The 26,696-nt window shown below is 36.1% G+C and overlaps 2 protein-coding genes across 6 annotated transcripts in view; one reads left to right on the forward strand and one right to left on the reverse strand.

Annotated features, from left to right (window-relative positions):
* stk25a (serine/threonine kinase 25a) lies at positions 1–8,839 on the forward strand. 2 transcript variants are annotated; one of them, XM_081380154.1, is made up of 12 exons: positions 1–330; positions 2,271–2,438; positions 2,599–2,829; positions 4,987–5,043; positions 5,158–5,266; positions 5,355–5,512; positions 5,695–5,880; positions 6,413–6,558; positions 6,645–6,753; positions 8,044–8,115; positions 8,230–8,366; positions 8,567–8,839. In XM_081380154.1, exons 2-12 carry the CDS (start codon positions 2,343–2,345, stop codon positions 8,604–8,606), a joined length of 1,341 nt encoding a protein of 446 aa, XP_081236280.1. In that variant the 5' UTR covers positions 1–330; positions 2,271–2,342; the 3' UTR covers positions 8,607–8,839. The 2 variants fall into 2 exon arrangements, with proteins under 2 accessions (XP_081236280.1, XP_081236281.1); XM_081380155.1 differs by lacking the exon at positions 2,271–2,438 and having other exon boundaries at positions 14–330.
* A 1,073-nt stretch (positions 8,840–9,912) lies between these two features.
* The window catches only part of farp2 (FERM, RhoGEF and pleckstrin domain protein 2), a 59,861-nt gene continuing 43,077 nt past the window's right edge, over positions 9,913–26,696 (reverse strand). For 2 of the 4 annotated variants that reach the window (XM_081380289.1, XM_081380290.1), the window contains exons 17-27: positions 26,595–26,676; positions 26,207–26,444; positions 25,984–26,114; positions 25,375–25,443; positions 25,205–25,294; positions 22,237–22,319; positions 21,010–21,128; positions 19,087–19,250; positions 16,005–16,112; positions 14,516–14,667; positions 9,913–12,156 (exon numbers count right to left, since the gene is read on the reverse strand). In XM_081380289.1, the coding sequence (XP_081236415.1) occupies positions 12,063–12,156; positions 14,516–14,667; positions 16,005–16,112; positions 19,087–19,250; positions 21,010–21,128; positions 22,237–22,319; positions 25,205–25,294; positions 25,375–25,443; positions 25,984–26,114; positions 26,207–26,444; positions 26,595–26,676 (1,330 nt within the window). In that variant the 3' untranslated portion in view covers positions 9,913–12,062. Of the gene's footprint in view, positions 12,157–14,515; positions 14,668–16,004; positions 16,113–17,283; positions 17,549–19,086; positions 19,251–21,009; positions 21,129–22,236; positions 22,320–25,204; positions 25,295–25,374; positions 25,444–25,983; positions 26,115–26,206; positions 26,445–26,594; positions 26,677–26,696 lie in introns of those variants that run through there. The other 2 variants (XR_014031195.1, XM_081380291.1) reach the window with 2 other exon arrangements.

The raw sequence follows: 26,696 nt of genomic DNA on the forward strand, positions 1-26,696 counted from the left end.
ACGCATGCGCGGAACACAATTCCTCTCTCTTAGTCAAAGTAGTGGGGTTGCACAGGGAGTCTCCTCTGCAGACCATAAACCGTAAACATTCACGCGAAAGACCGATTGTCTGCGCTTATGGATGGACGAGAATACAGATTATAAACCTTATAAACCCTACAGCGGGCCAGTCTGGTACACGGGGATGATTTAGAGAGGCGTGTATTGGGAACAAGCTGTTCCATTGGTGGGTGACTGTTCAAGAAGGAGAGAAAGAGGAAAAATCTGTGAACCCCGAACTGGAGGTATATCTAGTTGGACATGGCACACCTTCATAACATGCGGAACCAGGTAATCCAGAGAGATGAAGATGACACCTGAATACCTCCTTGCGTTTCTTTCATACTAAGACTTACTGTTCTTTTAGGATGATGATTAACTTTACATTACTTGTCTTTGTGTATAATATACTATAACATAGTGGGAAGCTTTGTAATTAAATTGGTTAGTTTTGCTCAGCATTTATGTGAATACATTACTGTAATGTAAAGTATGCCTAAAGTGCACTTAAGTGTTTGTGATGCTTAGGATGTTCCTCTTGAAAAAAAAGAAAGAAAATCCAGTCTCTATTTCTAATAGTTTTTTAGTAGGCTATACACGTTTAAATTTAGGCCAATACAACATATTCTAATATGCTGATTTATTATCAATGTTTGAAAGAGTCGTGCTGCTTAGCCTACATTTTTTTTATAACATATGATACTTTTTTCCAGGATTCTTTGATGAATTAAAAGAAAAAAAGAACAGCATTTATTTAAAATAGAAGTTCAAAGGTTTGGGATAATGTATTTTTTTTTTGAAAGAAATTAATATTTTTACTTAGCAAGGATGTGTTAAATTGATAAAAAGTGATAGTAAAGATTTATATTGTTAGAAAATATTTCTATTTTAAGTAAATGCTGTTCTTTTGAACTTTTTATTCATCAATGAATCCTGAAATTTCACAGGTTTCAAAGAAATTTTCTAATATTCTATATATATTCTAATATGCCAACTGATAATAAATCAGCATATTATAATGATTTCTGAAGGATCACGTGACACTGAAAAATTCAGCTTTGCACCACAGAAATAAATTATATCTTAAAGTATATTAAAATAGAAAACCAATATTATAAATTGTAATAATATTTCACAATATTACTGTTTTTTTTTTTTATCAAATAAATGCAGGCTTGATCTTTCAAAAAAATATATAAATAAACCAAGACTTGCCGTATTTAATATATAATAATATTTTTAAATGATTAACTAATCACTAAAAGCTAATGTTTAACTAATAATAGTAGTTACTAATAATAGCTAATATTTAGCTGTCCACATTTTGCACACAACCCTGTTACCACATGATATTCTGAAACATTGTAACACCCAAGAAATGAGATCATCATTTTCTACATTTTTACACAAATTGTAGTGTGAACTGCACTTAAAAAGCTTTTTTATGTCAAATATAGGTTTATCACTAACTACAAACCAACATTTTATCCTAAACTAGCTGGGACCATCTGAGAAACATCATAATTTGCAACCCTATTACCCATTCAAAAATTTGTTTTAATGCCCATTTAATTTTGACATTGATTTAACATTAATTGCAAGAAAATTGCTAAATTAAAGCTGTATTTAGGTGTCTCATGTGTAACAGGGCTGCTAAAATGGCAAAGTCCATGGAAAATAAACATGAAATTCACTCTGATGATCTTATATGATATTATATTGTATTGAGAATCTGACACCACCATTATATAGATGAATAGAGGAAAAAGTGTAAAAATGTTATATTACATATTAGACAATGTGGGTATTTTGTACAGATTCAGATGATAATGGATGCCATCTATTCATGATGTAGGCCTAGTTAACGTGTTTATGTTTTGTAGCCAGTGCGCATGTTTTGTAGGTCAATATGATAATTGCAGTGCATCATGTGTTTTGATGAGTATCTTGAGTGGCACACCCACAGATAACGCAGGTGTACTTGGCAGAATAATTAACTTTCTGTTTCTGAGAATTTTTAGAAAGCATATCCTGCTTATCTCATATTATGGGGCCTCCAATGGGTGGTACTGACAAGGAATAGTAAAAGTTTGTGTTTTATAAAGGGTCAATATGAGTGTGATGAATGCGGAAATCAGATGTTGAGCTGATACCAAGAGGAGTTTTTATCTCCTGAACTTTGAGTCTTGTTAAGTGATTGTTTTGTTTTGATAAAACGGTGTCACTTCCAGATGGATTGTCAGTACAAGTCATCTTTATCCCATACTGAACGAGGAAGCAGAGGCTCGGAGTTTTCCTAGAAAATGAAAAAAGTGCTTAAAAAACTACATGTGATTTCTAGCAGTTCCCTCGATAGATTCCCATCATCTCCGGACCTTCAGCAGTGGAGCGATGACTGGGTAGATCTTCCTGCATTTGTTAATCTGTTGCTTGATTAAAGGACAACTTCTAGAGTCCGTCACCTGTGTAAACAAAATACACCATGCTGGATCTTGCCATAGATAGCTGGTAAGAATTTTGAAATCGTTCTTGTTTAAATCATTTGTTTTCTCCCTTCAGAATCCGCGTTTGAATCCTGAGGAATACTTCACCAAATTGGAGCGAATTGGTAAAGGCTCATTTGGAGAGGTCTACAAGGGAATCAACAACCGCACAAAAGAGGTGGTGGCCATTAAGATTATTGACTTGGAAGAGGCAGAGGATGAGATTGAAGACATCCAGCAGGAGATCACAGTTCTCAGCCAGTGTGACAGCCCTTATGTCACCAAATACTACGGCTCCTATCTGACGGTTTGTGGAAATTTCCTTCTTTCGGACACAGCTTTTAAATTATCAATGTATTTCTCCATTTTTAAAGGAATACTTCTCCAAATGCCATCCTTCAAAAACATATGGCTTCCTCGTAACACTTTACAATGGCATTATTTTAGTTCATGCATTAGGTATCACAAACTAACAATAAACAATACATTAAGATGCTATAAATGTTAATAAAAAATTTAAATAAAAAAAATGTAAGCCATATAAATTAACATTAGTTCCTTACTGTAGGTACAGTGGTGGCCAAATGTGATGTCTGGCCTAGGATAATCTCCTTCAAATATTATTAAGAATTTGTAAACATATTGTGTAGTTGTGCTTGGAGTCAGTTGTCAATCATTTTATTTGTGATAATACAATGAAACATTCCAAATTGTGCGGACATAATTTTTGGCCAGACTCTCATACAAAGAAATTATGAACACATCAAGTCAAGTCACCTTTATTTATATAGCGTTTTTTACAATACGGATTATTTCAAAGCAGCTTCACAGAGATAACAGGATAATAATGCAACAAAGTTTGTTTCTGCTGCACAGAAAATAGTGTCATAGTCCAGCTTAAGTCATTTCAGGGATGGTTCATTTCTGTTGTAAAATTAAGTTCATTTATCTATACAGCCACTCTGGAGAAAACAGTGATGTCATCGTCCAGCTCAGTTCAGTTCTCATATAATGGTGTCAATGCAGGCAGATCAATAATATTGTTGAATATTAGGTGTCCCCAACTAAGCAAGCCAAAAGCCAAGGCGACAGTGGTAAGTAACCAAAACGTGGGAACCTTGGGAGAAGCCTGGCCCAGTCAGGGCCAGTTCTCCTTTGGCCAACGAACAAACAGTGTATGATTATGATGATTCAGGCAGCATTACAGATCAGAAGTCAGATTGGATCGGAACATTCAGAATTATGTATGCTTTTTTTCCTGTGCGGATTTTGTTTTTCACATAGTAAAATAAATCCTGTAGCAGTAAAAAAAAAATTATTTTTTTTTGCCAAATAATTTTGTTTGATTATTACGGAGCTCCAAAAGGGATATGGCGATGGAAAAAAAATATGAGATGCGAGGAAAAATGATATATCAGTGCTTTTGCGTTCTCTCGCAAATGCTTTGCGTTCCCCCGAGAAACTTTGCGTTCGCTTGCAAAACGTTTGTGTTCTTCAAGAGCAAATGCAAACTCAGGGGAACGCAAATGTTTTCCAGAGAATGCAAAAGGTTTGTGAGCAAATAGAAATGAACTAAATTAATGCAAATGTAGAAATTATCGAGCAAACGCAAAGTTTCTCAGGGGATCGCACATTTTTTTAGAGGCCGCAAAAGTTTTGTGAGCAAAAGTTTTTCAGGGGAATGCAAAAGTTTTGAAATATATTTGTTCCTCCCATCTCATGTTTTTTTCCACCATCATGTCCCTTTAGGGAACTATGGTTAGCGGTTAAATGCCTTAACCAAGTTTAGTTTTAAAACATTTAAAAAATGTAAAATATCTTCCTCATATTTTGATGGTTTAATCAAACTTCATTAAAAACAAATATCCCCTCGGACATGACTTTTGGCCACTACTCAGTCTCAAAGTGTCACCAGCATTCCTCCATGGAACACAAAACAAGGTATTTTGCAGAATGTCCAAGCTGTTCTTTTCCATACAGTAAAAGTAGACAGTGACCAGTGTGTCTCAAACCAGTGTTGTTATCGTAAACGAAAAACGAATAAAAATAGTTTTCTGTAATCGAAATAAAGCTGAAATAAATTAAAATATAAATATTAGATTTATATTGAACTAATATAATATAAAAATTTCTAACTAATTAGAAATACTAACTGAAATAAGTTTACATTAAAGTACTAAAATTTAAATAAAAATGAATGAAAGCTAAGCTAAATATATGTATATGAAAAACACACATCAAAATGAAAAAATCTAAAATAAAAGCTAAATTAAAATATGAATAAATAATGTAATAGTATATAAATAATACTAAAATAAGTCTCCAACTCCAAAAAGGGCGAAAGTGCATCATAAATGTGGTCATGCATTGATGAACTATTCCTTTTAGAGATGATCAAATATCTGTTGATTTTTATCAGACAAATTAATGCTAATTTAATTGACTGCTTTATTGTGTTTCTCAGGGCTCTAAACTATGGATCATCATGGAATATTTGGGAGGTGGATCGGCGCTGGACTTGGTGAGTTCTTTACAGTGAGGCGTAACTTCAGAAAATGACTTCTGGACAAGAAAACCCCCTCAAAGGCACTGGAAAGTCACTATATTTAACATCCTCTAATGTGTGTTTGAACAGTTGAGGCCGGGACCTCTGGAAGAGGCATATATCGCCACCATCATCAGAGAAATACTGAAAGGACTTGACTACCTCCACTCAGAGAGGAAGATTCACAGAGATATCAAAGGTCAGTATTTAAAACTGGCCTCTGTGTGATTGATTTTAGTCCTGTGAAGTGTCCCTATATGGATAACCCTTCTACTTTTTGGCTACAGCGGCCAATGTGTTACTGTCTGAACATGGAGAAGTCAAACTGGCAGACTTTGGAGTGGCCGGCCAGCTAACGGACACACAAATTAAGAGAAACACATTTGTAGGAACTCCATTTTGGATGGCACCAGAGGTCATCAAACAGTCTGCGTATGACTTCAAGGTACAAGCACTTCCTTGTCTCGTTTGCCATTTAGCTAACAGGTATCATGTTCAAGTCCTCCACGTGAACATCTGTTAACTAGTGAAGACTGCACGATGAAAATAAGCTCAATGAAATATTCAGAGACAGACAGATGGCACAAGTACTAACCCCCATTTTTTTTTGTCTTCCCTATGTTTTAGGCTGACATCTGGTCATTGGGTATCACAGCCATCGAGCTGGCTAAAGGAGAGCCACCAAACTCAGAACTTCACCCCATGAGAGTCTTGTTCCTCATCCCTAAAAGTAACCCGCCCACACTGGACGGGTCCTACAGCAGAGCCTTTAAGGACTTTGTTGAATCTTGTCTCAATAAAGAGCCACGATTTGTTAGTAGCTCTCTTTTTAATACCTTTATTTTATAATAAAAACAATTTTATTAAGAGATGCGTAATATATTGGTTCTATATCACTTATCAGCCAGTATTTTTTTTTTAAATATTGATTTTATTTTTTATAGATTTTTATAGATTTAATTAACAGTATCTGATATTAAATATTTGTAAAATTAGATTATCTAATTACAGTTAGCCTTTAAAAATACTAATAATTTAATAGCACTATTAAATGTTTTTTGCAATCTCAAAATAAATATTACATTTTTCACTTGTAACATTTAAAATGATTGACCAAATTGGAGGCTAAATGTTATAGAATTTTAATACCTGCCATTTATTGGTTAATGCCATAACACAAAAATAATTATCGACTTATTGTATTGGCTGGAATTGTATTATCGCTAATTATTTTAATGCTGGCAGTGATGCCATTATCTTTTAGTGTAAACAGGCTTTAATTAAACTTTAAAACCTAAGGGAAACTGCTTTTATTTTTTTGTAATATGATGTTTGCATATGACAGAGACCAACAGCCAAAGAGCTGCTGAAACACAAGTTCATCACCCGCTACACCAAGAAAACCTCATACCTGGCAGAGCTCATTGACCGATACCGCCGCTGGAAGTCAGAGGGACACGGGGACGAATCGAGCTCTGACGACTCTGACATGTACGTGTCCGGTCCACATTCCAGGATGAGCGATACCTGTGATATCCGTGTACAGTATGTTTACTTTGTGTTTGTTTTTCACTCAGGGACGGGGAGGGGGATGACAGGGACCAGTGTCCCATGTGGACTTTCCCCACCGTGCGGCCCAGTTCCATGAACAAGTTACAGAGAGGCTTCAATCATTTAGACAATAAGGTAAATATGTCTTTTAAAGTCTTTACACCGCGACGCCAACACAAAAGCTGCATCTATAGACGACATAAATGAGGTGTTAAAACAGAATTTTTAGTGTCTCAGAGGCAGCATACATTTACACAGAAATCACAATTGCAGGTAATGATGAATCGAACAGAACTAAACTTACATCAGAGCTGCTTCTGATACTAGGGGTGAATTGGGACAGATCTTGTGTTAAATATGACTTTTATGCTACATTACATATTTGCATAGAATTCAGAAGCAGCTCAAAGCCTCCTTTATATGTAGTTTGTTTGATTTTTAGGCAAAGAAATGAAGCGTAGTATACATGATTTTAAACATTTTTAGTTTAAAATCATGTAGAACCGTACTGTCGTCTCATGGGGGCTGCCATTTTGTGATCACATGACTAGCTGAATACTATGGAGTGCAACAGTGCCCCCTTTTTTTTTCAAAATATTCCGGAAGTATATTTTTCATTCATTTTTCCCATAGGGATTTTGATACGGTCTTCGTTATAAGCCATGAACTTAGCCAATCAGCTAAGAGGTGAATCACAACACTACAAACTTTAATTTGAAGCAAACATTTTTTCGAAAATGGGACAAAAAGACAAAGGTACAAGACTGTGTACTTGATGGTTTAAATGAGAGAAAGAACTACAATCCCATGAAGCACTGTGAACAGCATAATCGAATATATATATGGATTATATGTATAGCAACAATTTTAAGTTTATTGAAAAATATGCATATATATATAGCCTACAGTTCAGTATTTTGAGAGCGTAGGGAAATCAACTTTATTATGTCATTCGCAGTGCTTCATGGGAGTGGGTGGAGCTAAAGAGCTTTTTGGAGCGTGTTGCTTTTTTCGACTCTCTGATTGTTGTAAATTTCAGTACAGCATCATGGGTAATGTAGTTTTTCCACAGAATTCCACTGTTAAACATGATTATTAAAAAAAAATGAAATAATGCCGGCTTCAGCAGAAGAAAATACCATGGATTAACAACTTTGTATCTCACAGTAGGTTTGCCTTATGGAGAAAATGAATGGAGTTTGTACTCCCGGAACCCAACTGTAGTACTCTATAGTCTATTAGAGTAGGATACTTTTTTAGGAGACAGCTATGCATATATATATATATATATATATATATATATATATATATATATATATATACACATGTATATATGCATTATGCAAATTGTACTAAGTTCAGCTTACCCATGTCATTTATTCAAAGTGATCCATCAGGTATCACAGAACTCGTTTTTTCTAACAGACATCAGACGCTATGAAGAGGCAGCCGAAGTCACCGTCTCTGACAACATTCATCTCACCCATCTTCAGAGAGGTAAAGCATTCAAAAATGTATGTTTATGTCAGCGAGCCTCCATCATGGGCGCACCTGTGCTTTAACGTCGCGTCTCGACACGTGGATTAGCAGACTGTTATGTTCTGAATGCAGCTGAAGGAGAAGCGGCGTGTTAGCGGGAACGGCGTATGCGCCCTGGAAGAGCTGGAAAACGCCTTCAGCCTCGCTGAGGAGTCCAGCCCTGGAATCTCTGACCGTTTACTCAATCACGTCATGGAGAGGGTGTGCAGGTAAACAGGCCTTACATTTAACAGACAGTCTCATCCACACAGCATCTAATTGTATTTGATGTAATTTTCCGCTTATGCCAGTTTTTCAGGTCATGCAGACTCTTTGCTATAAGATTTTGTACTGCACTGTGGCACTTGCATGCAACACTGAATCATTCGCAGGAGTGAACTTTGAGACTTCCTGTGCCTCAACCCTGCAGGTTCACACTCAACGGAAACGGCATGCCTTCGAAACGATGAGGTCCATCGGACTGCTGGCCAGCTCCACGGAAAGACTATCATGATGGCTCACCTGCTCCTTCTGCTGAAGACCACCAGGCTTTCCATTACTGCTTGTATGAGGAGATGTTTTTACAGTTTCCTTTATAGAATTTTGAAATGTCTAAATGAAATGTAAAATATGAAATGACAAGTCAAGTTTATGTGCGTTCCATTAAATGACTAAGTACATTTAACTATAAATATACTAGTGTAAGAAGAAAACTGTGCTCAATTTCTTTCTTTTGCATAAATCACTGTAGGAAATGCAGGAAAGGGTTTAAAGGCATAGTTCACCCAAAAAAATTTATTCTTTAAATTCATTAATTTTTTTTTTCAATGAAACTTGAAAGATTACTGTCCTTCAACTGAAAGTCCATTCCACCAAAACTTTGACGCTCCAAAATAATCATAAATATATTGTAAGATTAATCTATATGAATCAAACGGTTTTATGGTGAACATTTTATGATGAACAGATTTAATTTAGCATTTTATTCACAAACATTGATCAAAGAGCATACACTTTGTTTGTTTATCATATTCGATGTGCTCTATGTTTGTGAGTCGATCAATTTTTAAATATGAAAATAAAAGCCTAAATTAAATCTGTTCATAATATAAAATGAACTTGAACTGACTTGGATTAAACCACTTGATACCAAATTAAATATATTCATCATATAAAGCAGTGTTATTTTAGTATTATTTGTATAATATAAATCATTGTATTTATTAATATTTTGAACTAGCTATTATTTTAATATTTTCAGTTTTTAATAGTCTTAATTTAGTTGTTTTTGTCATTTTTATTAGTTTATTTTAATTATCTTTAAATAATTCATATTTTAATTAAGTTTTAGCTTTAGTAAGTTTAGTATTTGTTTATTTGCCAAAGCAACATTTCTAATTTTAGTTTAAGTTTGTCATCTAATATTTTATTTTAATTGAAATATAGCTGAATTCATGATAAAAAATATATAAAATAGTTTTACTAAATAAATTTATGTAACACTGATAAGTGATCATGTCTCATCAGAAGACTTGGAATAAACCGTTCGATATGTATTATTTTACAATGTTTATTCACTTTTTGAAGTGTGGAAGTTTTGCTGTAATGTTCTTTCAATGGAGGGACAGAAATCTCTCAGGTTTCATTAAAACTATCTTCATTTGTTTCAGAGATCAACAAAAGTAATCTCATACAGGGTACTTAATGACAGAATTTTTAGGTTATTTTTAGGTGAACAAATGTTTAAATGGGACAAAATGAAGAGAAGAAAATGTTTACACAGTTCAGTTTTATTTGATATCCCTCAATGTCATAACATGGAACGTACTACATGCGGTGTGTACAGGAGCAACGCCTCGGCAACATGCTACACAAAATAAATAGTAAAGTCAAGAGAGTTAAATATTAAAGTCGGAGAGAAGCGAATTCGTAAAAACTCTGTTTAGTGCCTCTCTGAATGAGACCGGAAACTGAGGACTTTGAGTAAACTCCCTTTTCTCGTCCTTTGCAATCCGGGATCAAAAAACAAAGAAACTTTCATTCATCCCTCTAATTGCCAGATACAGAAAACGAGGAAGAAAATGATTCCAGTCCTTGCATAAAATGTACAAATGGGTGAAGACCATGAGCCCACAGTGCATTACTGAATTAAGAATTTGAAACACATCAGACTAGCTGAGCTCAAGTCGAGATGATAGCTGCTTACAGTATATTGTTGAGTACACAAAGCAACACTGCTTATTGTGTGGCCGACTAACTTTGGCCAACCTTTTCAGGCTTACACAAAAAAAAAAAAAAAAAAAATTCAGGTCTTTGGTTGGACCCTGTACAGCATGTTGAACGGACAAAGCCAAAAGCCTTATAAATACAATCAATAATCCAAAAAGAGCAAGAAAAAAAGTCTCCCAAATCAGATATCATACAGATCTGTCTTCGTAAAGTGAAGCCGATAAGTAAATGTAACACTGTGGAACTCTTCTTCATCATGCTATTAAAATAACAAAACTCAACTGGTCTTGATGATAGCACATACATATACATATATATGTATTAGTAAGTTATGCCTTGCAAAAAATATTGGTAGTAAAAAAAAAAAAAAGTTTGCTTGTTGATTGATGGATCATAGGGAAAGAACTTGTAAATGAATTATTAATATACCTAAAAGAAAGAAAAAACAAAACAAAAACACATATACAGTATAATAAAAAGGGAACAGGCAGTTTTAGGCTGCTGATACTAACTTAAATTTTAGCATTTAGAGTCTGACCGAAAACATCTTGACTTGCGATTTTGTTTTTGTTTTTAACTTCAGCTTTGACTTCCCCAGAACCATTTCCTCTTCCCTGTGTGTAAATGGCAGAAAGCGAAAGAAAAGTGCAATATTACACTGTGGATGACCCAATTTCCCCTTATGGGGGTCAGTTTAAAACTGTTATCCATCAAGTATCCAAAAATCAAAACTAGTGACATTTGTGAATACATCATTTAAAACATTACATTTAGTTTGGTTAGCAAATGTTTTTTGGTCAGTCTTCACTTTAAAATAAATAGCCGATTAGTTTTCAGAATGAAACTAAATCAACCGATCAGAACAACCGATCAAAATCCCCTAAATAGTAACAGTCGCACAATAATGACCTTCAAGACATGCTTTGACCTATTCTGAAAGAGGACAAGCTAATACGCGATGCAATGATACAGCTGCCTCATCGTCAAAATAATATAGTCCTCTCTCTGGTTCCTTCTTGTACCAACATCACAACCTCAGCCATTCAAAGGGATCATACCTGTAAACATGCTCTCTGACCAACATTACATCAGTGAGACACATTTTATCCTTCATCTCACTTACTGCACCAGCTAGACGTAATACAAACCCTCTGTTTGTCAACACTCCCTTCAGTAGTATTCAGTCATGTTGTCCCAGGACAAACAATTCAAATCATACTTCTGTTCCTGTGGGACAAGATTTCTACTGAATAACTGGCATAACAAAAGTCCGTTCTGACAAGAATATTAAATATCGTCCTAAATGACAGATTCATAGCAAAGACCTTAAAAACCTGAATACGGCAATAATAATTGAAACCTTAGCAAAATCAATATCAACCATAACTTAATTCAGTCTAACGTGGTTCTAGAAGAGCAAGATGCCCACTTTATGTTTCATTAAAGAGAACACCAGATAAAAAGAAAGAAACGTTGGAAGAGCGCGGAAACTTTCCTCCAAGGTTTCAATAAGCTGCTCGAACTCCCGGGATGCAGAGAGCGAACAGTCCAGAGTCAAGAAACAAGTTATTATGATGATGATGATGATGATGATGCACCTCTCAGAGCCACGAATCAGAAAAGATCAAATGATGGTGCGTTTGGTCCTGGCAGACAGTGGGCCCAGCCCTCAGCTCCAGGACATCAGTCTGACACACTCAGCTCCCCCCGTTCATCTCTGCAGGGCCTTTGGGTACGAGAAGACTCATGCGTCCCGTGGAGCTCGCTGCACTTTTGATCACCTCCATCCATCTGCAACACATCACAGCATGTTTCAGCACATCAAACATTCCTTCAAAATAGTGTTCATTTCGTTAACCAAATCTATGTTTGATGATGACCTTTTTTCCGATACGATAACGAGACAACACCAACGTCATTAAATGAAATCTCTGACTATATCAACATGCTATATCATTGACGAGGCGAAATATATATCGATACGACTATATCAAGACGAAACTAAAACCTCTCTTTATGTCGAAAAAAGAGACGACCTAGCCGCTATGAGTTTTCATGCTTGTGGTTGACAGATATTAAGCAGAAAATATTAAGCAGCACAAATGGTTTCAAATTTGATTATAGTAAGAAATGTTTCTTGAGCACCAAATCAGCTATAAATAGATTTGTGAAGATCATGTGACTGAAAACTGGAGTAATGATGCTGATTTTGATGTTGTTGTTGCAGAAATCATTTATCTTGAATTGTAATACTAATTTACAGTATTACTGTTTTTACTGATCAAATAAAATGCAGCTTTGATGAGCATAAGAGACTTCTTTCAAAAACACAAAAAAAATCTGACCGACCCCAAACTTTTGAACAACAGTGTACATTAATTCAACGAATGATCAAATTATACAGAGAAATCAATTGACGGCCCTAAAATTAATAAAAAAAAAAAAAAAAAAAAAAAAAATATATATATATATAATATATATATATATAGTGAGGAAAATAAGTATTTGAACACCCTGCTATTTTGCAAGTTCTCCCACTTAGAAATCATGGAGGGGTCTGAAATTGTCATCGTAGGTGCATGTCCACTGTTAGAGACATAATCTAAAAAAAAAAAAAAACATCCAGAAATCACAATGTATGATTTTTTTAACTATTTATTTGTATGATACAGCTGCAAATAAGTATTTGATCACCTGAGAAAATCCATGTTAATATTTGGTACAGTAGCCTTTGTTTGCAATTACAGAGGTCAAACGTTTCCTGTAGTTTTTCACCAGGTTTGCACACACTGAAGGAGGGATTTTGGCCCACTCCTCCACACAGATCTTCTCTAGATCAGTCAGGTTTCTGGGCTGTCGCTGAGAAACACGGAGTTTGAGCTCCCTCCAAAGATTCTCTATTGGGTTTAGGTCTGGAGACTGGCTAGGCCACGCCAGAACCTTGATATGCTTCTTACAGAGCCACTCCTTGGTTATCCTGGCTGTGTGCTTCGGGTCATTAAGACCCAGCCTCGACCCATCTTCAATGCTCTAACTGAGGGAAGGAGGTTGTTCCCCAAAATCTCGCAATACATGGCCCCGGTCATCCTCTCCTTAATACAGTGCAGTCGCCCTGTCCCATGTGCAGAAAAACACCCCCAAAGCATGATGCTACCACCCCCATGCTTCACAGTAGGGATGGTGTTCTTGGGATGGTACTCATCATCATTCTTCTTCCTCCAAACACGTTTAGTGGAATTATGACCAAAAAGTTCTATTTTGGTCTCATCCGACCACATGACTTTCTCCCATGACTCCTCTGGATCATCCAAATGGTCATTGGCAAACTTAAGACGGGCCTTGACATGTGCTGATTTAAGCAGGGGAAGCTTCCGTACCATGCATGATTTCAAACCATGATGTCTTAGTGTATTACCAACAGTAACCTTGGAAACGGTGGTCCCAGCTCTTTTCAGGTCATTGACCAGCTCCTCCCGTGTAGTTCTGGGCTGATTTCTCACCTTTCTTAGGATCATTGAGACCCCACGAGGTGAGATCTTGCATGGAGCCCCAGTCCGAGGGACATTGACAGTCATGTTTAGCTTCTTCCATTTTCTAATGATTGCTCCAACAGTGGACCTTTTTTCACCAAGCTGCTTGGCAATTTCCCCGTAGCCCTTTCCAGCCTTGTGGAGGTGTACAATTTTGTCTCTAGTGTCTTTGGACAGCTCTTTGGTCTTGGCCATGTTAGTAGTTGGATTCTTACTGATTGTATGGGGTGGACAGGTGTCTTTATGCAGCTAACGACCTCAAACAGGTGCATCTAATTTAGGATAATAAATGGAGTGGAGGTGGACATTTTAAAGGCAGACTAACAGGTCTTTGAGGGTCAGAATTCTAGCTGATAGACAGGTGTTCAAATACTTATTTGCAGCTGTATCATACAAATAAATAGTTAAAAAATCATACATTGTGATTTTTGGATTTTTTTTTTTTTAGATTATGTCTCTCACAGTGGACATGCACCTACGATGACAATTTCAGACCCCTCCATGATTTCCAAGTGGGAGAACTTGCAAAATAGCAGGGTGTTCCAATACTTATTTTCCTCACCGTATATATTTTAAATTTCTTATAAATTATGTTAAAAAATGTATTTAAATAACATTACCTTTCAAATGTATACTCGCTCTCTGCCCTGAAGAAGTAAACATGGGATTTGAACTGCAGCTTGAAGACGTACTCCTTATGGATGCTATCCGATTCCCCTGGGGTGCTGACTGTGTAACCTAGCAACGGAAGACTGGCTAGAGGGAAGTCATCCTGGGACAAAAACAAGAATTAATTATTAATTATTCAGACCTCCTACAGGAAGTTTAAAGGTCCCATGACATAAAATTTTCACTTTCTGAGGTTTTTTAACATTAATATGAGTTCCCCTAGCCTGTATATGGTCCCCAAGTTTCTAGAAATTTCAATCGGTGTAAATCGAGCTTTTGCTATCTTTCTCTGCCTTTGAGAAAATGGAAGCTCAATCGCGCTGATCTTGAATCTCCTCCTTGTGACGTTATAAGGAGGAATGTTACCTCCCCTGTCTCTGCTTTGCCCGCCCAGAGAATATTTCCGCCCATGAGAAAATGAGCTAGGAAGGAAGTAGGAACGCGCGCGTGCGATTTTAGTTTGTCCACGAGAGATATCATGGCTTTTGAGCGAGCGAAGCATAACAATTGCTCAATAATTGGATGTACAAATGAACACCGAAGGGTTAATACAGAGCTGGGCTTGCTGAACGTCTGAAACTAAAGTCTGGATCACTCTCTTTGGCTCAGCTAAGTTACACACCTCGGAACAGTAAGTCAACTAATGATATAAGTGTGTTGCTTTACTGTTTATGTTTGCCTAGACTGTTACATGTAGAATGTGGCTGTCACATTAGCTATGCAGCCATGCAGTTTATGTGTGTGAATACACACACTGTAACGCGAGTGTTGTACACTTCTTTGTTATTTGGATAACCGTTTTCCTGTTGGTTATACGGCGCGCGCGATATCCGCATTTCAAGATCGCAGAGCTTGATGATGTAATTGTAATAAGATAAATTACAGATGTTACAGATCTCCCGTGAAAAGGCAACAGTAGGTTAGCGTTAGCTACATGATAATAACTGTAAACCATCCGAATAAAGTACCGTATCCCTACATAATATTTTAAACTAACCATTCGTAAATGTCCTGCTGGAACTGCTGAGTTGTTGCTTCTCCATCCGGATCAGATTCTGGGTCAAACTGAAATGCTTGAACGACTGCGTGTCCTCGTGCCATTGCTATATCCAACGTTAACATGCACGGACCGGTACCGTTGCGCAAGATGGTCAAGGCCACACCCACCCTCCACCTTGCTCCGCCTTTCTCCTCCTCATTAGTATTTAAAGCTACAGACACCGAAACGGCCTGTTGGAAGGAAGCTCATTCTGGGACTGGCTTGTAGTGGCTATAATTCTGCACCGAGGCTGAATTTTTGAAAAGAGATTTCAGATACAGTACTAGGGGCCACTAAGGCCTATATTAAAGCCTACAAAAAATAGCATGTCATGGGACCTTTAAGCTTTCAGAATGAACATCAAATACATGAAATCAAAGGGATGGTGCATATTTCAATACCTGATGTGTCTTGTAAAAGAACAGGCAGAAGTTGGTAAAGACGACCCAGAGTTTCTGCCAGCCGTTGCTGTTCTTGAACTTCCTTAGGAGGTAACCGGACAGCTGGTTCTGCAATGGAGCGCAACAGCAAGTTAAAACATCAACTGCTACAACAGCGCGGACCTTTAGTGCTGCATTAGTGTTTCATGAAATGTGTAAGCTAAGGGAGAGAGTGCCAATTTTCCAAATCAGTAGTTAAAAAAAGAAGAAAGAATGCATAATAGAAAGTCTCAATTTTACAGTGGAGCTTGTGCTCTATACCAAGCCCGTAACCACCGTAGACCTTGAGGGAAATAAGTCAACCGCTGCTCTGCTGCACTCCATTACGCACCGCTCTGTTTGTTCTAAGGATGGCAAGAAGTTTCAAAAGTTGCTTTTTTAGGCTACTCTAACAGCGCTCAATGTCAAAATGATCGAGATGGCCAATTAAATCAAAGGAAGCAGGCCTTACTGTTCAAAGAAGACGAAAGATGAAAGAGTGTGTGGTAAGATACAAGTGGCTAAACATTTAATATTTGACAATGTTTACACTAGAAATGTTCAGCGATCGACAGTAATATACAGTGATGCAAACTACTATGAAATTTCACTGTTTTGAATTGAACGTGCTATTTACTTCATTCATGTAATTCTTAATTGAATGTGAAGAGATAAATGTTTTGTGTTTTTTACATATGAGACATTCGAATAAGATTGAATGTATGCATATTTTAATATAAATATTATTTGCAAATAGTCAAATTGATTACTTAATTACTACGTTCTTATTTATTTTAATTCTTTAATTATATAATTCCTTTAAATAAAAAGATCCATTGTATGAGTGACAGAGAGAGTTCATGAAGCGTAAACATCATAATTATATATATTATTTTTTTTAATAATGATTAATAAGTGTATGCTTCAACTGTCACTCATGATACTATCTATATATATATATATATATATATATATATATATATATATAGTATCATGAGTGACAGTTGAAGCATCACATTTATATTTTTCACGACAATATTTGCACATTATTTAATTTTTTAAACAGTTGTGTTAAAATATTAGTTTTCTCCCCTTAAGAAATAATAATAACAGATAATACAATTTATTCTTTTCAATAAATTTGACTTAATGAAGACTTTTCTTTATTATAAGGACAGGTGTATCCTCAATGATGTATCTTTAAAACAAAAAAGAGAAGAGGCTTTTTTTATGTATTTTTGAATAAATGAATAAAACATGATGCATTGTATAAAAAAATGAAAAATTGTATAAGATGGATTTTGATAATTGAGGATCACTCTTGAGGAAAACTGTATTTTAATTTGTGAAGTCTTCACAAGTCTTCGGTTTTGACCGCACTGGTACCTGGTTCATGCGCAGGTAGTCATTGAGAGAAAGGTTCTGGTTTCTGTACCAGCACACATGTGTGATGGTGTTGGGTCTCTGGCCCTGACCGAGCAGGTACCGAGGGGGGAGCTCTGGAGACACAGCTGGAGAACTGAATACTGAGAGCAGGCAGGCAGGCAAACAGCACAGGCACGGGAAGAAGGACAGATAATGTGGTGCAGAGAAAGTGATGAAGACAAAAAGGGCAACAAGGAGCAAAAGAGAGGAAGAACAGAAGTGTGTTAGAATGTTAGCTTTCAATCCTTGAGTGGGAGTGAAGTTCTGTCATAAAATGTTCATTAATTCAGTCACTTTCATTCCAAAAGGCAGTTACTGTTAACACAGAAGAGAGATGGACAAATAAAGAGGAAACAAATGTTACAGACATAAAAGAAAAACAAAAAACATGGAAGGGGGAGGTGGAGAAGCTACTGGATGCGGAAAAACTGGAAAATGAGGGTGAAGAAAGGAGACCGACACAGAAAAAGATCCACGAGTCTTTACCCCTCATCCACAAGCTTGGTTGCAGTCCAGACCTCAACAGCCAGATTCAGAGAAGTGTGTGTGTTCTTGTATATATAGTTTATGAGGATATTAATGTGTATAATGACATGGTTATTAAACGCAAACATGGTTTATGAGGACACTTAAAATGGCTTAAAAAAACGACAAACAAAAAAACATAATAGTGATTTTTCATTTTGTTTTTTTAAATGCCAATTTTTTTCTGTGATAGGTTGGTTTAGGGGTAGGTTTAGTGTAAGGGGATAGAATATACAGTTTGTACAGTATAAAATGTATTACATCTTTAGAGAGTCCCTGTAAACCACATATTTGTATGTGTGTGTGTGGGGGAGAGGGGGGGCATGTCTGTAAAGCTCTAAACAGGCGAATCTCATGAAACATCTCAATTCAAAATTTAAAGAATCTCATTATTTAAATTCATTCTTAAACATTTAAACTATTATTTAAGCTATTCATGATTACTTAAACTTTAAATATAATAATAGTATTTGTTGTACTGAATTAGCAAAAAAAATAACTAAATTAATTGACAATTTAGGATGGAAATGTGCATGAATGTGCATGTGCACTGAATTTGTTTATGATAAAAAAGGTAAACATTTATGAGAAACTAAAATAAAACCAAACAAATAAATAAATCCATTTAACCATGAAGTACTATTGTGTGTGCGTGTGTGTGTGTGTATATATATATATATATATATATATATATATATATATATATATTTGTTGAACCTAATCATCAAAACATGCAAAAACAGCTTCATCATCTACAAACACAGAGTACTGACTATTCAGGGTGGAAATGTTCCTAGCATACATGAAAATAATACCCAAAAATGTATGTATGTATGTATGTATGAATTATTTACGATAAAAAGAAATAGTTTGACTGACTGACGGACGAATGCATTCATTCTAAACAGTCCTAAGCTACGCTTCTTTTTCGATCGAAAATATTTGGTTCTTTTGATTCTGGTGTGAAATATGACCCACACATTTCTTTGTAAAATTGACCCAAACACATGCTGGACCCACATTCCTTCATTTCTACACTGCAGCTGTAGTCAAGACCTTCACAATCAGGCTTCATGAAGATTTACATGAGTGTGTGAGTGTGTGTAAATGCTACCTCTACAGCTAGGCTGTGGTCAGACATAGAGACGCTGGTGTTGCGGTGCCAGCACACATGCATGGTGGTGTTGGCCCTGTGGTGGCTCTGCTTGTCCAGAGAGCAGCGGGAGGAGTTCATGTCATCCTCTGACTCCTGTTCCAGAGACATCTCATCGGATGATCCTTATGATTGTGCGGAGGGAGAGGAGGAAAGGAGCAGAGAGGGGAGGGGCAGTTGGAAGGGGTGGGGTTTACATCTACTTCAGGAACAGTGATAACAGGGTACCCCCAGGATCCTCCAACTTAAATTCAAGGCTTTTTAAGACCTTTTTAATACCATTTCAAATGAAATTCAATGCCAACTTCGTACCAATTCCGACAGAAGTATGAGGGGAAAATGTCAAATCTGTATACATTTTAAACCCTAAAAATAATTATGTACAAGTAGACTATTTGAATTAAATAAAACATTTTATTTGAATTATCAGTCATATTTAATACATACGTGGCAGCGTTGTAGCGTGCACGTGTGTAGGCCAATGTTAATTTTGGCAGCCATTTTTGATTTAGTCTTACTCTTCATCTTCAGACGAAAATGCTTATTGGTCAGTCACATTTGAGTCATTCTGCCTTTCATAGTTTTAGTTGACGAAATGTGTTTGCATTTTTTGTCAACTTTTAGTCATTACTTTTAGTCAAACTGCAGTTACTTTAATTTTGGTAACTATTTTATATGTAGTCTTTAGACAGAAAATGTCATAATTATTCTCTCTAGGCCAATTCGATTAAGCTTATGAGAAATTAAAATTAAGCTAACATTGCACTTGTATTAACATTGCACTCTTTAGCAGTAGCACTTGTGCAATTCTACATAGGCCTATCCCTTTTCCTTAGTTCTTCAATTTTTTAGCGTGCTGTACTCTTCCACGACTGCAGTCACATCTTTCCATTAAGGGACAATATTTGCCATATTATTTGCCAATCAAATAATATTTGATTTTTCCATTACATTTTTCACCTTTATAATACTTTTAAAAATAAATAATGCTTTGAATAAAACAATGTTCAATAAATATTCAATGTTAAAAAACGTTTAATATTAATACAAATATGATATTAAAATCGCCAGTAGGTGGCGGTAACTCATTGTCTTTGTCAAAGCCACAGATTTTGTTGCAAAATAGAGCAATAAGCCTGTTTAAAATTTAGTACATCACTTAATGTTACCCTTTTTTTTTTTTTACTGTTGTATAAAATCAATGTCACATTTGAAATCGTGTGGATAGTTGGGAAACATTGCATTCTTGCTCGCATAATGATCAACATTAAAAACACTGCTGTATATCAGCCTGCATTTTGATCGCAGATTTAGTCGCACAAACAGCACAAGCGGCTCGTGACAGATATTCTCAAATGAAGATCGCTGAACTCCAGCTTGTCTGTGTTTTCAGATCATCCGCGCTTCTTCAACAATGTAGAGAGAGCGCGCGTGGATGGTTGTGGCCAGATACTACTGAAAAGACCGGGTAGAAAACATGCTCTTTTAACAGAAAAGCTCTGATTAGTAACCATCGTAACGGGTGCGCGCGCTTTCGCGCGTTCTTCTATGACGTGAAGTGCGAGGTGCACTCAACGTTACGCGACTAATTTTTAATAAGTCTACATTAGTAACAACAGCTAATTTTGTTACGGTATGAATTTAATCATAGAAAAGGCAAAAAAAAAAAAAAAATTAAGACCTTTGTAACGAAATTCAAGACTTGTATACCAAATTCAAGGCTTTTAAGGCCTTAATTTGAGATGATCAAATTTAAGACTTTTTCAATGCTTTTAAGACCCCGCGGGTACCCTGGATAAGGAGGCTAAGGGATAAAAACACACCGCGACCTGCACACGTGTGGACAGTGGAGGAGTATGTCGCGAGAAGGTTTGAGGTACTTACTGTTGGAGCGATCACACAGGCTTGGGTCCAACGGAAGATCGGATTTCTCCTGACATTTCTTTGACATTTCAATAGCCATGTTTAGATCTTCGATCCATTTGTTCATCTCTACTTTGGAGCTGTGGAGGAGAGAGAGAGACTCTTACTGAAATATGAACAAGAGACAAATATTAAAGTATATGTTTGTTTGAATTTAATATAATATACCTGTAATATAATATAATATAATATAATATACAGTTCAAAAGATTGGCATCTAAGATTTTTTTTTTTTTATGTTTTTGAAATAAATAGCTTATGCTCACCAAGGCTGCATTTATTTAATAGAGTAAAAACAGTAATTTTGTAAAATTACAATTATTACAATATACAAAATAACTCTCATTTTAATAATGCAATTATTTTAAAATGCTATTTATTTCTGTGATGGCACAGCTGAATTTTCAGAAGCCATTACTCCAATCTTCAGTGTCACATGATCCTTCAGAAATCAAATATGCTGATTTTTTATTTTATTTTAATCTCATCAAAGTTGAAAACAGTTGTGCTGCTTAATATTTTTAAGAAAACCATGATACTTTTTTTACTCGAAAGTTCAAAATAACAGATTTTTATATAATAATAATAATAATAATAATAATGTTATGTAATAAAATGTTTCATAAAAAGATAAGATATTAAGATACTAGGGTTAAGTGTAGAGTTAATATTGTAGATTTACGATAGATTAAAGAAACTGGAACTGAATGATTTAGGAGGTTTAGTTTTGATGACATTTGCATTCTTGTGGTGATGAGGATGGAACAGCATACATTATACTCATATCCTTTCAGCTGTTCATGTTAATAAGCGATCAACCTCACAAAAAAAAAAAAAAAAAAGTAGGATATAATAATTTTTATAAATAATGTTTTTATATTTTTATAAATACATAGATGAATAAATATGTAAAAAGATAATATACATCAATATTTATGAAATAAACACAACTGCAGAAAAAGTAATGCAAATGCATTTGTTATTACTGTACAGTTGAAATATGAAGAGATCTCATTAACCCAACAGGCTGCTATGAGTAGTGCATTTCCAAAAATTGTTAATGGAACAGTTTATAGAATAATTAAGGAATTAAACCCCAAATCGTTAAATTCATCATGATTCCCAAGGCCTAGTTAAACACATTGTGAAAGCTGTACTGAACTGTCCTTCACACACACTATGTCTCACCTGGCTGCCACCACAATGGTCCGTTGAGCAGAATATATGGTGAAACAGTGAGGGACAGACCACTCATTCTCACTCTCCTCCACCTGCGAAACATTTAAACACACAGTCAAGAGAGAGGCCTCCCAGTCAAACCAAAGGGGTCTGTACGACTAGCATTTCATGGCATCATGTGACTAATCCCTTCCCAATAATATCAATAATCTACTTGGTAACATCCTGACTACTGGTAATCCTTATTTCTATTGATGCCGGGAAGGGATAGCAGAAGGAGCCGAGAGGGAAGTGCAAATGTTGTGGGCAGACTTTCGAGGTGTTGTTTGGGAGTGGGGGATTGTCCTCATACTCACCGGAGCATCCAGCACAATGAGCTGCGGGTAGGAGCGAAGCACAGACAAGTCCATTGTAACAGTATGTATTGTAAATGTGTTTCTCATTAGGTAATATATACTACCGTTAAAAAGTTTAGGGTTAGTTAGTTAAAACTTAATTTTTAAGTCTATTATTCTCACTAATGCTGCATTTATTTGATTAAAAATACAGTACAAACAGTAAAATTGTGAAATATTATTACAATTTAAAATCAATTTTGAAACTTAAAGATTTAGTCCTATGCTGACAAAGCTGAATTTCAGCAGCCATTATTCTTCAGTGTCACATGATCCTTCAGATATTCTAATATGCTGATTTTGTGCTCAAGAAACATGACTTAATATTATTATCAATGTAGAAAGTAGTTGTGCTGCTTAATATTTATGTGGAAACACTGATACATTTTTTCCATGATTCTTTTATGAATGTAAAGTTCAAAAGAACAGCATTTGTTTGAAATAGTTAAATCATGAACAACTTGACTTTTGTGGATCAAAGTGAATGATTCAAAAACTCACTATAGTAATACAAAAAAAACCCATCAACTGGTGAAAAGTTCAAAAGAACAGAATGTATTTGAAATATAAATATTTTGTAACATTATAAATGTCTTTTACTGTCACTTTTGATCATTTTAATGTATCCTTTCTGAATAAAAATATATTTCTTTAAAATCAAAACCTTGACTCCAAATTTTTGAACGGTAATATAGTCAATTATGTTAATAGACAGCATGACATAAGGTGGAAAATAACATAGAATACTTCTCTCCTCCAAATTCCAGTCATTAACACTTGTAAACAGTCCTTGTAAGAGAAACTTTGAGCGCGAGTCTTGTATGAATTGTGGTTCACATTCAAATTCTAGTTAACGGTTGATACTGCAAATAAGGCCTGAAAGATCACTGCTCTACGAAAACAAAGCTAAGATGTGAGACAGAGCAGATGTTTAGAGAAAAAAAGCCAGTGTAAACGTCATTTATCACCGCCTGCCTGTGTACTTTCATCTGAGAGAAACCCAGCTAGCCACATTAATTCTAACTTCGCTTAAAAACACCATGTTACTGAGAAAGCACTCTTCTCATGTTTAAAGATGGGCAAATCCTCTCAGCATAGCACTTGTGCAGACTGTTTGACAGAGTCATTTATCAAAAGGGCTTTTCAGGCAAGAGAGAGATGAGACTTATTGATGTGATAAAGATTCAACTGGTTAAAACTCAGTTGAAGTGTGTGTACTTTTTGCAGGCTATGTGGGTAAAAATAGCCCTTAAAAAAAGTGTCACGTTGATCAGTCAAGTAATTATGATTAACCATCTCTTTAAAACAAGTATATTAAAATTAGTGCAGTTATGTCATGAACTTGACTTGAATAAAAAATAAATCTGTTGACTGAATGATTCAAAAAATCACTAATAATATAAAAAAATAACACTTACAAGTCTCCATCTACTGGTGTAATAATGAAATGTACAGAAAGAGTCACCAAATGAATCACTGAACAAAGTCTTTTTGCTGAACTGAATCAAAAGATTTGAGTAACTGGGATGAATCAAATGAATAGACACTCATTGCCTCTCAATATCTTAAAGGGGGGGTACAATGGTGTTTCATGTATTCAGAGTTGTTTACAGTGTTAAAGAGATGGATTCTCATGCTTAACATGGCCAAAGTTTTTTACAAATATTTTGGACGAATAACGGAGAATTTCTGTGCCGAAAATCTTACTTCCGGGTTGGTACAAGTATTGGCTGTTTTTTTTTTTACCGTGGATCTAATGACGTAGACCAGAGTGGAACTCCTTATATGAGCATTTCTCCCGGAAAAGCGTGACCGCGCATCTCAACGCGCTTCAACAGGAAATCATCGGCAGCGCTGCATAGTGTCTCCAAAGTGTTTTTGGCGAGGGAAAGCTTACAAAAGAACCCAGCGTTAGGAACAGTGGATGCAGAAACGAGTTGTGTAGACTGTTTGTTCCCTGCATTTCGACGATGAATGTTTTATAAACAAAGCCCAGATCGACGGATTCTCTCTATGGCTCTGGCTTCGCCCACACGGCCCGCCTCCAGACGCTCGTTTTTTTCCGGAAAGACTTGGTACAGCCTATTTTCTCTTATAAATATAATAAAACTAAAAGACTTTTTGGAGATATGAAGGATGCAATACTACTCTATAGGTATTCAAGATTAACAGGAGATTGAGTGAAAATGAGCATTTCACCCCCCCTTTAACTTCCCGACTACATGTGACAAACACTACAGCAAAAGAGTAGTATGACCAAATGTGCTGTATTTGGAAAAAAAGTATGCAAAAAACACCCGGATGACCTTCTACTTCTGCTGGAAGTGCACATTCAATGGTTGATTCAACTTTTGGAGTTGCCTTCCGATTCTCAAGGCCTTTGAATCAAATCTTTTTGGGATAGACTCCCAGCCCTAACTGAACATCACTTGTTGAATTGAACATAACATGAGATCCTGTTTGAAATGAGCATCACTGCATAATGCATACTTTTCAACATGTTATAGCAGTACATAGCCTATTTTATCCAGTATGCAGTTTGTGAGAATTCCATTCCAAATATAATTCCTGGGAATACTCACAATCATCCCATGCAGAGGAAGCTGTCCATGAACTTTGAACTGATTGGTTGCAGTCACCCCTTTGCTTGTGTACAGCAGCATATCTGAAAACTTAAGATGCAAATGTTTTGGTCAGCACAGACAGAAGTTAAATTAAAAACCACCAAAACAGACTAAAAGTTCAATCTTACAAGAAAAAACATCCTCTGCTGCAGACCCTTCTTGGTGAGCTTGTAAAGACAACCTTCCCTGACGAATTCCTGGAGAAGAAAAATCATTTGCCATTCACAGGGCTGCAGATTATCAACTGTCCTTTGAGATTTTATTAAAGCAGTACACAGACAATTACTGTAATTAATTATAATGCAGCAAACGGCAACTCCAGATTCCCAGGAACTCTTCATTTTGTAAGATATGTGAGACTGAATCTATGATGTTTGCAGTATTGGTTCACTGCCCTAACCACTACATTACTATCATCCTGCAAGTGGTGTGCCACAAATCTTAGGGACGAGCAATGAGACAAAGCAGTGTATTGTTTGTATTGAGGTCAATTAGCTTAGCCAGTGATGGACAACATACATGCAATCATTTAGGTAATTTAACCCTCTTAAATACTTTTCTCTATATTCTGAGCTGAAACAATATCTTTGAGCTTATCGATTTTTCTTTTATCTTATAGATTTCTGCCATTTAAAAAGTGTAAGTCTAGCACTGAAGCTACATTTCAAACTACTTAATAAACATCCACCCGCTTTGACTAACCAAAACAAAACTTCATGTACAAGGTAACAACTCACTCTTCCTGGAGCCGTGAGGTTCTCAATGCCAATCAGATCCCTCTGAAGTTCTGTCAGCTTCTGAAAGTTCTCCAGTCGAATCAGACTGCTCTGCAGCTGAGCAGCAATCTCTGCAACTTCTTTCAAGGCCTCTGCAGAAATTGAACCAGTATGAGTTTATTGTCATTGTCAGATAAAAAACAACAACAAAAAACATTTGAGATTTATCTGGGTGCAGGTCCACCTCTGCAGTCATCGTAGTCTCTGTGCTGGGGGGCGTAATGCTTAGACAGACGCTCCAGGATGAGTTTGTAGTGCATGAGTCTCTGGATGGGTTTCAGCAGGAAGGTGTTGAGGGGTAGGTAGCACACCTTCTGTAGCTCAAACTCTTTATACACCGTCTCTAACTTCTTCACACGCTTTGTGGCTTTCTCAAGCTCGGTTAACACCTCATCGTGCTTCTGCAGGTAGCCTGTGAACTCCTAAGGATATGAAGGCAACAACCCCATGACATTAAGTTATGAATAATCTAAATATGATCTTAAATTATAGACCATCTTTGGGAGTTTATACCAAAAATTGAAGTTAAACTCAAAGTTGTTCTTGTTTGTAGAACCAAACTATACCCTCACCTTCAGAGCACACATGTTGCGCAGCATTACATCTCCAATTCGTTGGTAATCTCCTTTTACATGAGCGTTAGAGCGCCCCTCCCTGCGAACGTGAAAATCATC

This window comes from Scardinius erythrophthalmus (genome assembly GCF_964197995.2).
Source record: "Scardinius erythrophthalmus genome assembly, chromosome: 12".
Classification (NCBI taxonomy): Eukaryota; Metazoa; Chordata; class Actinopteri; order Cypriniformes; family Leuciscidae; genus Scardinius; species Scardinius erythrophthalmus.